Below are 12,967 nucleotides of genomic sequence, written 5' to 3'. Positions count from 1 at the left end.
TACGGTACAGGATGTGACTTGCCACCAATTCATTTTATTGACCCTCGGCCACATCCTAATATGATGAGACCATCAAAAAGTGTGACCCTTTTCAGCTGAATAAATCTTCTGGGCCCCGCGGTCTAATAATGAGCGCTGGCTGGCTACGGACGAGTACCCTCGAGTACGAACAACATCATTAGGATCATCACGTTCTAGGTTGTGTGGTCTGCACGCCGTTATCCGTCGATGTTCGTCCCTTTAATTATGTGTGACGTGTGTAACCCGGAAAAGATCAAGATCATCACTGCTCATCTGCTCGCGGCAAGTTGATGGGGTTACCTGCTGCTGTGTTATCTGGGACCTTTCTTGTCATCAATCAAAGTTCAACATAGAAATCAGCAAAATTTACGGATCATTATTTTTTAGAGATCGCAAGAGGTAGGTTCTAAGTTGTTTCAAAACTTGACTAACGCTAGAATTTGCACGACTCGTGTTCAACGGGGGAACGCGAATCCTGGAGGGGAAAAGTACCGCGTTACCGGTATGAAATGTCGTGTCACATGACAACAGTGTCAGTGATGAAAAGTGTTAATTTCAGTACATTGTACATTGTATAGTTACTGAGTAGCTGTCCCTGGTACCGGTACTAGATCTAGGTACTAGTACTGTAGTACGGTAGTAGGACCTAGTAGTAACATTGTAGTGTAAGTTAGTAGTTAGTAGTTGGTAGTGTAACGTTATAAAATTTTACCTATAATATATTTTGCATTGCTCGGTCTTCCTGCCTGTGACTGTAACCACTTCTCGAGGAATTGTCTTTTGTTTTTGTTTTTTTTTTTTTTACTAGATTCTAGGTCTACTATTCTAGGTAGGTGGTCTAGTCTAGGCCTAGGGGGGCTAGACCTAACATTAGCAGAAATTGATATCTGACTGAGTATAACCAGCGACCTCAACTGGTACTTTCTACAGCGCCGTGGAAATAATTGACACTAACGACAGGGGCCTTACCAATACCATTTTTTGTCACACACATTTCGCCATATTCACACTTACAGAGAAAATTCTACAAAATTCTGAAGCATCCTAGCATATTTAATACTTTATGGAGACTGATTGAACATGTGATGATGTGTAGAGTAGGCCTAGGGCCTACTACAATAGAGATTTATAAACCTTACCAACACTTGCAACAGGGACACTTATGAAGTTGACATCCTATTATTCCTACGTTCCTAGTCCCATGCCCTTCCTCCCCCTCTCCCTGGAATAAAAGTGCCAGAATTTAATAAGATTAAGAATCATACAAATGTTTGCCAATTTGCACACAAGGAATGTCACTTTGTAAGTTTGTTCATATGTAGGCCTCTGTGGACACACACACTAAAAAACAAACAAAGGAGATAAAAAAATAAAATACATGTCTGTAATAAGCATTGTTAACTTTGAAATTTGGTATATTTTTGTCTAGCTGTCAATTGAAATCGTGCTTGCCAGGCAATATTCAGCAACTATTCAGTTGCTCATGAATTCATCATCCTAATTACTGTATTTTGCGGCTTTCTCACCCCTGATGTCTGGGACTTCATGAGGGTAACCTCTGATTATGCGTCACATTTTTTTTATTTTATTTTTTTTTTTTGTAAGCAGCTCTCATATGGTATTGTGTGGTCACTGCAGAATAACAGTTGAGGTAACATATTGATATGACCACATGGTAACTTGTTACATTGTTTTGATTTGTGTGGTGGTCAAATGAATTAAAGACATGATGATGATCACTCTTGCATAAATGATTTGTGAGATGAAGTTGACTTCCAATGCCTTTAAGGATGCAAAGACGACCTTATGCTGAGCCAATGGAAAGGAACTTGTTTGGAATATTAAAGTTTGACATTCAATTCTCATCTGACACAAATAAGCCAATGTGAAGTTAGCACAATTTTGTGGCAGAGATGTCTTATGTAAAAGGATGCAATGTCAGTGTGGTATTGATTTTTCTCTAACATAGTGGCTCTGATGATGCATTTTTTAAAATTTTGTTCATTTCTTGTGTAATTGATGTCTTTTAACATCTATTATATGCAAAATATCTGTCTTAATCAAATTCTTTTAATGCACATAATGACACACTGAACAGGTAGTATTTCAGCATCAAATTAGGCACTGGAATTGGACAATTTAAATACTGTTGGACAGTTCATTCTAAAGTCATATCATTTCTACACATTTTTGAGCAAATTAAAAATCTCAAACCAATGCCTTTGTGATTCTTTTTTTTTTTTTTTGAAAATCAGTAATGCCATCAGATTAATTTTAGTATTTATCTGGTGAGAAGTTTATTGGTTTGAAGCTATCAGAATGAGCTAAACCCCTCCCCCCCCCCCCCCCAAAAAAAAACAACAACAACAGCAACAACAAACACCGCACCATACATACTGTAAGTCGATCTTGAGTAAGCTGGTAGACCACTAATCTTTCCCATCAACTCGTTAATCAAATGACTAATTCTGTTCATGATGCAGCAATAATTTGTAGGGGTTCCTTCATTGCCAACTTATTTAGATAAACTCTTGCCCTGTGGATCAAAAAGATAATGTTTCTCGGAACATGAAATGTGGATTCAGGAAATGCTGAATGATTTCAGAAACACTAGATGAACGTTTGAGGGAAATGGAACAATACTTTCAAGAATTATGATTTTCCAAAAGTGTTTTGATTACTTTTAATGCAGCCCTCTCTAGATGAAACTCTCCCATAATTATGTGAATGATATCACATCAGAATGTAAATTGATATGAAAAGGAATTTCAGAAAAATGCATATATTAAAAGAGCAATTCACCAAGCTCCCCCAGCAGAACATATAATTTCTGTAATGTAACGGGTTAAGGGAATGACAACGATGTGAAGTGAAGATCAAACTATAGTGTCGCAAAGTTTATTAAAAGGATTAATTAATGGAATAAATACAAACAGTGAATCATTTAATATAAGTGCACATCCAACAATTTGTTACAGACAGTAGACTTTTTCACCCACATTTTTTATGCTTTATATCATGGCTCAATGATGCAGAGATTAAGTGTCCAGTTTATTCTAATCAGAAAGGTGACCACCTCCCTGGTTTGATAAAACCTCCCCACTGTTAATCATTGTTCAGTGACAAAGCTGTGATGCCAATACTCAATCTATTTTCAGAACTTAAAATTGTTGTGATGCAAAATACAATAGTAAGCCAAATGAGATTGGGGGCCAAAGATTTTGTTTCCTCTCTGTGGCAGGGCTCAGTCTGCATAGGTCACCATGACACAGGTGAGGCAGTGGCACACAAATCCGGAGATAGCCACAGACGTCTATGCTTCCCTCCTGCAGGAAGAGCTGAACCGCTGCCTGCCCTTCCTGGGCCAATCCCCGCAGCTCAACCTGCGGCGGTATCTCGTCGACTGGCTGGCCATCGTGTGCGAGAACCTGAACATCGACAGCATGGCGCGCCACCTCGCCGTCTACCTCCTGGACCGCACCATGGACCACTTCACCATCAGCGGGGAGACCCACCTTCAGCGACTGGCACTTGTTTGTCTTCTCATTGCATGTAAGGAAGATTAGAGAGAGAGAGTCTCTGTTTGGCGGATTGAATTGCTTGAGTTCTTCAGCGTAGAGGAGTCAAAGATACATTGCCTCACTGAACAAATTCTACATTCTTGTGTTTGGGAAAAACAAACTAGATACAAAACTAAGTACCATGCAATTCATACTGCTTTGAAGAGTGTAACTGTACACCAATTCTCGTGAAAATAACTTCCGGATCAAAACAAGAACCCTCTTCATGAGGAAAGCATTAGAGATCAAGATGATAGCGAGAGAATATCCAAATCTGTCCAACTGTTTGCATGTTCTGTTCCAAAGTGTTTTGCATTTTCTTCTTCAAAAGGCACTTTCTCATAGTCATCAAAACCCTGACAGGAAATATTAATAGGGGCAGGAGAAACCAATTTTATTCAAAAGGGGAAACTGGCACCCTGGGAGCAGTGGGCATAGCACAAAATGCCCAGAACCAAGTTAATTGCAAAGATATTCTTTTCCATTGTTTTAATTGCTTGACTTCACTCCTCCTAGGAAAGTTACGTTGCACATTAAGCGAATTTTTGCCTGTAGATAGATAGATAGATCAGACATCTCAGCTGGTATATGAATTGAAACATTGAATTAAAGTGATGATATGTCTTTCAATTTTATTATGATTATTATTATTATGATGATGATGATGATGATGATGATATGATGATGATAATGATAATGATATTTATTATTATTATTATTATTATTATTATTATTATTACCATTTATTCGACCAGGTAAAGAACATATGTCATTTATAAACATGAGTGTAGATGTCATTGTTATCTGTTTGTGATGCGAATTTCTTGTCTTGCTCATTTATTCATTTTCCTATTAAATCAAGCCAAGTTTGAAGAGCAGGAGGTCAAGATTACCAAACTGACCAACCTGGCCAATCAGATCAACTCTGATACCACCGCGCAGAAGGAATTCTTCCAGATGGAACTCCTTCTCCTTGACTTCTTCAACTGGAACGTCGCCATTCCGACAGCGCGGCACTTTGCCGACTACTTCACCATGGGCGCCATAGGCCCCAATGATCTCCATGCCGGCAAGCCCCTGACTGGTTGCAATGCCACACTCTACCTGAAACAATACACACAATACTTCCTGGAAATCAGTTTGCAGGGTAGGGCCCTACATAGGTTTCTCTTCCATATTAACGGGGACCTCGGCAGGGAAGTAGATCATTCGTATGATATCAGTCTTGCCCAGCTAAGCCCTTATAACTTCTAGAAAAATTTGATAAGTGTTGGGGACGATAATCGACACCACCATTTCAATGACACAGATAGCAAAAGGATATTCCTTCAGAAATCAGATGATAATGTTTGCAAGAAGTAGAAAGCTGCAGGCAATGACGCTATGTATGGATTAACAAGGAAGTTTAAGAAGCAATCTGATAAATCATCATTGTCATGTTTCTTTCTTTTTTGGAGATTAATACTTGCTTTAAGCCATTATGGTTGTACTAATCTTGTAAAAATATATCGGATGGTGACAAATTTTTGCACACCCAGTGAAAGTCAAATGGTACAAAAGAAAAAGAAGTTGATTTTTAGTGAGGTTATTTGTATAAACAATAGAGATTATTTATGAAAATAAGAACAGAGGTGTTAATAGTTGTAATTGTAATATTTGTTTTTTGTTTTGTTAATGGTAAAGGTTAACTGTATTGTGCAATAGTTAATATTTTTGTGCCTCTGCAACGAAGTGGCTGGAGGCATTATGTTTTCGGGTCGTCCGTCCGTCCGTCCCGTTTTGTTTTTGTCGATATCTCAAGAACCGTGTGGTGGTTTTACATCAAACTTGGTATGAGGGTATATCCTTGGGGGATAATACTTTGTGTGGATTTTAGAGTCACAGGGTCAAAGGTCAAAGGTTATTTTTGTGAAAAAAAATGAAATTTCATGTTTTTCTCCATATCTCGCAAATGGTTCAAGGTATCTTCATGGAACTTAATATATATGCATGTACCGATGGGCAGTGATTATCTAGGGAAGTTGGGGGTCATGGGTCAAAGGTCAGGGGGTCAAAGGTCAAGGTTAACTCCTCAAAATATCACTACTTTCCTTAAAATGCAATATGCCTGAAGGGTTTTTTTTTTTTTAAACTTGATGTGTGGCATGTATTACCCAATATATATTTTGGGGGAAGTTTCTTGCCAAAAGGTCAAAGGTCAAAAGGTCAAAGGTTAAGTGAAAGTGCTAAATTGCACTTTTTCCTCCATATCTCGAAAGTAACTCAAGGTATCATCATGAAACTTACATATTTATGCATGTTCTACCTAACAGTGATTCTCTGTGGAACTTTGAGGTCAAAGGTCAAAGACCAGGTGTAGATAATGCTATTTTCCCATTTGATACTGAAATTATACTTTTTCTCAATACCTTGAAAATTACTCAATGCATAAACTTTATAAAAGGGTCAAAAGTCAAGTAAAAATCATCAGTTCCCCAAATACCTGCACTCTGACATTTGAATAATTCATCCAATTGAACCTAGTTCTAGGAAAGTGAACATTCAGCACATTTGTGGCAAACCTGTCATTTTAATATTTTGCCAATCGTGTGAAACTGTCATCACACATTGTCAAGACATTGTACTATAGACCTATTAGGAGAACCATGCATTATGGCGGAGGCATATCAGTCGCCGTAGCGATATATCTAGTTTAATGTATGTTTGTATATTTGAATGTATTCATGCTGATCCTTGTAAGATGTCCGCAATCGGCCTGCTGGCTGCAAGGGATGTTATTCCATAAATACCTTTCAATTCAATTCAATTTAAAAATTCTTTCAATGGAATAATATGACCTCTGATTAGAGAGAATTAGAGGGAATGGACTGATTGCAAGGTAAAAGAGAGCAGAGAATGCTAAGAATATTCCATTTCACTTTGTCCAAACAGATCATGTCTTCTCCAACTGTCGTCCCTCTCTGGTGGCCGCCGTTTGCATAGCTGCGTCTCGCATCTGTCTTCAGCTCTCCCCGACGTGGACCCACCGGCTATTTAAGTTGACCAAGTACTCCTGGGACCAAATCTGGCCTTACATTGACACCATGCTCAAGTAAGTTCTCTGTGTTTGTTTTGTTTTGTTTTGTTTTGTTTTGTTTTTTGGTTTTTTTTTTGTTTTGTTTTTTTAGTAAAGCAGAGATGCAAACGTACACATTTTGATAAGTAATAAGTTAACATCTTCTATTGATATGTATAAAAGTTATGTATGACTATGTATGCATGAATAATATATATTTTTTTCTTCTTCTTAGGATATCATAGAGAAGATGTGCAGGAGGCTTTAGAAAGGCAGTATACATGCCAAAGTGAAATTAACATCACACAGAAATCAAAGTGATTAGTTTTGTCATATAGATTTTTTTGTTTGTTTGTTAGTGTGGTTAGATATTGAACTGAAATAGGAAAAAACATGCATACACTAATAGCAAACACAGATGCAGTATATTTGCTTCTCCCTCTCGATCCATTGAACTTATTGAGTACTGCGCCATCCATACAGCATATTTACAAACCTCTGTGTGATACTGAAGTCATGTAAGCTGTTATCATGCCGTCCCAGCAGTGCCCTTTGGAAATAGAAGCAAAGGTTAAGGAGTGTAATATCATAACTGCGACAATGGCTCCCTGTGAATCATAAACTCTACACATTATCACTTGAGACCTAAAGAGTGGTGATAACCATCCTCCTGTTCCTTCTCCTTCTTCCCTCCACCACCCCACCCTCACTTATGAATGTTTTTATAGAGAGTTACAGGCTAGTAAAGAGCCAGGAATGGCTGCTGCTGGTTCTGTAATATGCAAATTTTTATTTGAAGTTGATTGGCAGTTTATACTTAATTATGTACTTTGCACTTACTGGACAAGACACTGAGAGGTAAAATAATTTTCACACTTACCCCTGCCATCATTAGAGGCAATTATGCTGCAAATCATCGCTGGGGTGACAAAACCTTGTATCTCAAATTTAGCCACCACAGCATTACAAAGGAAATGTGACCCCATTTATTGCATTGCTTTGGCTGCCATGTTTCTTCACTCTCCTGAACATTTGACAATTTTGAGATGCAAGGTTTTGTCGCCCTTACGTCATTGATGGTCAGGCTGAGTGGGTTATTATGTCCCTTATTAGAGTGCAGCTTGATCTTTAACCCGATGAGGACGAGTATACTTGGGCAGGGGTCTGTGGGAAAAGGGTGTTGTAGCAAATCATTCCGTCCTCAACATGTTAAGGTTCAGGAACCCTGTTTGTGGCAGTCACAACATTGGATTACTGCTGACAGTAGTGAGGATGACGTAATGTAAAAGTGGATATTTTCGCGCGACTAATTTTTCGTGCTTGGCTGGGCAAGAAGAGTTTTGCATGTTTTTAATTCCGCGGAATCAAGCCACCACGCAAAGAAACATATGGCAAGCAAAAATATTCGCGTGCTTTATTTTCGCGCTAGTTTCTGGTTGCGCGAAATGCGTGAAAATTTCAACACCGTGAAAATTTCCACTTTTACAGTACTAGAGATGATGTGATTGGCACGATGGAGCAATGTGTTTTATAGTGTCCAGAGATCCAACAGCAGCTGATGCTGTCATATGTGATATAACCCAAATGGGTTACATTGATACTAGTTAGCATATTTACTGAATTACTGCACATTGAATCATGTTGAAGTAAAAAAGCATGGGGGGGGGGGGGGTTCAGTAGACCAAAAATATTCTGTGATTCATGGTGCACAGTGTTCCCTTATCTCTCAGGTCATGTACTTGTGTTGCTTTATCTACGTGGCTGCCTACTGTTGTCAGATCCGAAAGATTCATATGTTTCATATGTTGGTACTACCATAAATAGAGAAATAAAGTGAGTGATAGAAATGCATTGTTAACTCCTTCTTTAATTTTTTTCTGTATCACTTTATTCAGTGCACATGCAGCTGATGAGAAGGCGGCAAAGCGAGAGACGAGTGTCAAGGCAAGTCACCATGGCTACCTCACCAATCCGCCCAAGAATTTCTTCTCACCTACTGCAACTGTTGGTCTGCACTAGTGGATAAAGTTTTACCTCACATTTATTTGAAGTCAGCATGTGCTGGGGATGTGGAGCAAAAGTTACAACTCATAGGGGACCGATTATTTAGCATCCTCACCCTGACGTGCAGGACTGGTTATTAGGGTAAGAAATTTCAAGAAAATCTTGAAGAATGCCTGTTATTCACCAGCTTGCAAAGTGTGAGAGAAAACATACCTTCCTTGCAGCATATATTTTGCCGTGAATGTCATGTGGACACTAGCTCAAGCTTTCTCTCTTTGTTTCCCCCCAAAAAATTATCAATTTCACCCAGCTCAGCAGGGCTCATCCATTAGGGTAATGGAATCTCACACTCTAAGTGTCAGCTGTTTTTTTTTTTTTTTTCAAAAACCATCCCCTTCCATATCCGGGACTGGTAGAGGGGAGAGTTTGTGAAGTTTTGTAGAGCCATAGGGGAGAGTAGATGCTGTTCATTGATTGCCCAAGGTTGGTCTCAACCAGCCCCAAGACGACGCTGGAAACAGTGATGTCTACAGGTTATCTATCCATCTGTCCACCCATCTGTGCTTCATAATGTCTTGTTTACACAGTGTAAGAAAAACTCTTTGGTTCATATCCGTGCTTTGCCTAGATATGCTACGTGGAATGTGAATACACTGATTACGTAAAATGGGGGGGGGGGGGGGAAGTCCCTAACTTTGGGATAAATTTGTACAGTTATAACTTCAGTTTGCAATATCCAGTGGTAGTATGACTTGAATGGTACAGGGTAAATGAGTAAAGAAGCATATAATGCATGTGAAGGAAGGTAGAAAAGGGCAAAGGTCACATATTTATTTGGAAGAGAATTACAATTACCAGGCATAGCTTTAACTGTGAATGTCTGCTGATGATATTTTATGGGAAGGGTAAAATGAATAATATTTCACATTTAAAGTAAAATGTCGGGGGGAGGGGAGGGTCTGATCTTAACTCAAAGTGTAATTTCCCAGCAGTAACTTCAAATAGGATATTACAATAGAAATATAATTTGGTGTGCGGAAAGTAAGTAAATAGAAAGTACTCCTTTGTGCAAAGAGGAACTTTAATCTTAGTCTAAACAAAAGGTCACAATTGTGCTTTCTCAGTGATTTCATGTGATTCTAGAAACATCCGAGACAACTGTTTTCTGCAGTCATATTGCATCAGTCCGTAATCTGTTAACTATACTGTATGTGTGTGGGTTTTTTGTTGTTGCTGTTGTCTCTATGTATGTGTGAGTTTGGAAGAATTATATGCATTGATTGAATTATGAGATTCAGAGATACATTCCATGGCCTGAAGGTGTGTGAGTGAGGTCCTACAGGCAGGACATCAATGCATAGACAAGATTACAAGTCCATTTTCATTCTTCCCTCTACAACTGCCAAGGGCAACTTGGTGATGTTCATAAAATGTCTTTGATAAGAAAAAGAAAGTTGTTTTTGCAGGAGCTCACTTTGGCCTCAGTATGATTTAATAGGAGAGGTGCCACATTGCAAACATGAACTTAAAAACAAACAAACAAACAAATTGTAGGGGATAGAATAAATACTGACAAGATTTTTTTCAGCAGTAGAGTTCTATAAGTAGGTTGATGCACATGTGTAGCTGCATATACATTTCTTTGACTAAGAACAGAAATATATGGAAGGAAATGTTACTTTTATGTTCAAGGAAGCAGTAACAAGCCTATGGTGTATTGAATGAGACATATAGGCCCGAATTCACGAAAGTGGTACAAATGAAACCATGGTTTAAACCATGGACAAAAACCATGGAGCACCAAGTGTCGCATGGAACATTTCGTTACGAAATTGGTCATTTCATCGATGAAATGATTATTTTGTAACGAAATGACAACATTTTGTAACTAAATGAACATTCGTCCATGAAATGATAATTGCGTTAACGAAACGGTAATTTTGTCAACGAAATGACCAATTTTGTAACGAAATATTCCATGCGACACTTGGTACTCCATGGTTTTTGTCCATGGCTTAAACCATGTAACGAAATATTCCATGCGACACTTGGCGCTCCACGGTTTTTGTCCATGATTTAAACCATGGTTTCATTTGTACCACCTTCGTGAATTCAGGCCATAGGTCCTGATGTCATGAATATGTATGACCTTTTCCTGTATGCTTTCTTTTGTGTTACATATTTGCTGAGTGTATTTGTATGCAATGTAATGTACCATGCCTGTCTCTGATCTGTTACTGTATATTTTGTAAAGCATGATATATCGTGAATCTATCTCTGTTGTGTTCTTCTTTGTACTGTGTGTTGACTTTTGACTTTTTATAAAACATTTTGGACAGGTAAATGATGACACCATCTCAGGACCGCTTTCGTTGTGCTTTTCATGTTTGGTATAATGAATTTTGCAGCTGCTGAAAAATAGGCTAGGGCATTATAAAGCGACTGAAATTCAGGGTTGTTTACTGGTACATTATAACAGTATTCTTGTGTTAATTTTTTGTTTCCCCTCAGGGCTGACATAACCATAAGTCTAAGATCATTTATCAGTGCATGTTTAGGAACCAAGGAGCACTTTAAGTGAAATAATTCATGATATTTGAGGTTATTGGACATCTTTCACCAAAATTCTTAGAAGTAAGAAGAGAAATTGTGTTATAAAGTTTGTGAGCTACTAAGGTATAGTTGACAATCATGCTAGTTACATTGTAGCTTCATAAAACATTGAATAAAGTGTTAGTCATAACGTACAATTGTAGTCTGTAAATTGTGTAATGCTGTGACTCTTTGTATTTTCAACAGTCTTTGAAATTTCAAGTTCGTGTTCAGCTTTGTTTTCTTGATAGCATGGAATGAACCTATGTGTGTAATATTTTTTCAAAGATAATACACAGATTTTGACAATATTTTTGACATGTTCTTTGAATGTTTTGAATGGAATTTGATGGTGTGCAGAAATATGCAGTACTGGTATGTTGTTATTGGATGGAAATATTACATGTACATCATGTAAACAGCCAGGTGATATGAAATAGCAAGTTGCTCAAATCACACCAAAATGTGTACTCTTTTGTTCATATATGTATTAAATATACTTAGAATAGCTTTGATGGCAACTCAATAAGTATAGTTCAGTACTTTATGTTTTTATGCCTCCTCCACGAAGTGGTGCCGGAGGCATTATGTTTTTCGGTTGTCCGTCCGTCCGTCCGTAATGAATTTTGTGGACAGCATAACTAAAAAACCTTTCGAGGTATCCTAATGAAACTTGGCATGTATGTGTATTAGGGGGTGAAGTTGTGCCTATCAACTTTTGGGTGCACTATTTCCACCATGTCTATGCAATGCCTGAAGATATTTTCTTGAAACTTGGTGTATATATGTATTACTCAATTAAGATTCTCTGGTGAAAGTTTGGGGTCATGAGGTCAAAGGTCAAAAGGTCAAGTAAAAATATTAAAACTTCACTTTTTTTCTCCGTACCTTGGAAATTGTTCAAGGTATCTTCATGGAACATAGTATATATACAAAACATGTACTGACTGGCAGTGATTATCTAGAGAATTTAGGGTTCATGGGGTCAAAGGTCAGGTGTCAAAGGTCAAGGGCAACACTTCAAAATTTTACTATTTCCCTCATATTTATGCAATGCCAGCAGGATTATTTTTTTTACACTTGGTGTATGCATGTATAACCTGATAGAGATTCTCTGGAAAGTTTTTTTTTTTCCTTTTTTTTTTGCCTAAAAGGTCAAAGATCAAGTGAAAGTGCTGAACTAACTTTTTCCTCCATATCTCAGAAGTGGCTCAAGTTATCTTGAAACTTACTACATATTTGTGCGTGTTCTGCCTGACAGTGACTATCTTAATTTTAGGGTCAAAGGCCAGATGAAAATGGTAACAATTTACTATTCAATACAAAAATTGCACTTTTTCTCCATACCTTGAAATTACTCAATGCATAGATTATGAATGGGTCAAAGTCAAGTTAAAGTCCTTAAATCCCCAAATACATGCTCTCCTGTTCATCCAATTAAACCTAGGTCAGGGAAGGTGAACATTCAACACATTTGTGACAAACTTGTCATTTTAATATTTTGTCAATTTTGTGAAAATGTGATCACACATTGTCCACATGTACTTTAGACCTATTAGGAGAGTAATGCATTATGGCGGAGGCATACCAGTCACCATAGCAACATATCTAGTTGTTTTTGCTTTTGATTTTGTCCAATGTGTATGATTCTTAGGATCATTTCTTGGTTCATTGTCAGATATACATGTATTGTATGCATTTAGGAGAGTAGAGTTTTTTTTTTTGTGTATGTATG

At 37.8% G+C, this 12,967-nt stretch overlaps 1 protein-coding gene across 1 annotated transcript; it reads left to right on the top strand.

Annotated features, from left to right (window-relative positions):
- The first annotated feature begins 306 nt into the window (after nucleotides 1-306).
- LOC140241827 (cyclin-J-like) lies at nucleotides 307-9,290 on the top strand. The gene is made up of 5 exons (XM_072321581.1): nucleotides 307-420; nucleotides 3,263-3,573; nucleotides 4,444-4,728; nucleotides 6,513-6,672; nucleotides 8,532-9,290. The coding sequence occupies exons 2-5, from the start codon at nucleotides 3,285-3,287 to the stop codon at nucleotides 8,653-8,655; spliced, it is 858 nt and encodes a 285-aa protein (XP_072177682.1). The 5' UTR covers nucleotides 307-420; nucleotides 3,263-3,284; the 3' UTR covers nucleotides 8,656-9,290.
- The last annotated feature ends 3,677 nt before the right edge of the window (nucleotides 9,291-12,967 follow it).

Source organism: Diadema setosum, chromosome 18, assembly GCF_964275005.1.
Source record: "Diadema setosum chromosome 18, eeDiaSeto1, whole genome shotgun sequence".
Lineage (NCBI taxonomy): Eukaryota > Metazoa > Echinodermata > Echinoidea > Diadematoida > Diadematidae > Diadema > Diadema setosum.
Note: the sequence above shows the minus strand (reverse complement) of the source record. Positions and strands in the feature narration are given on the sequence as shown.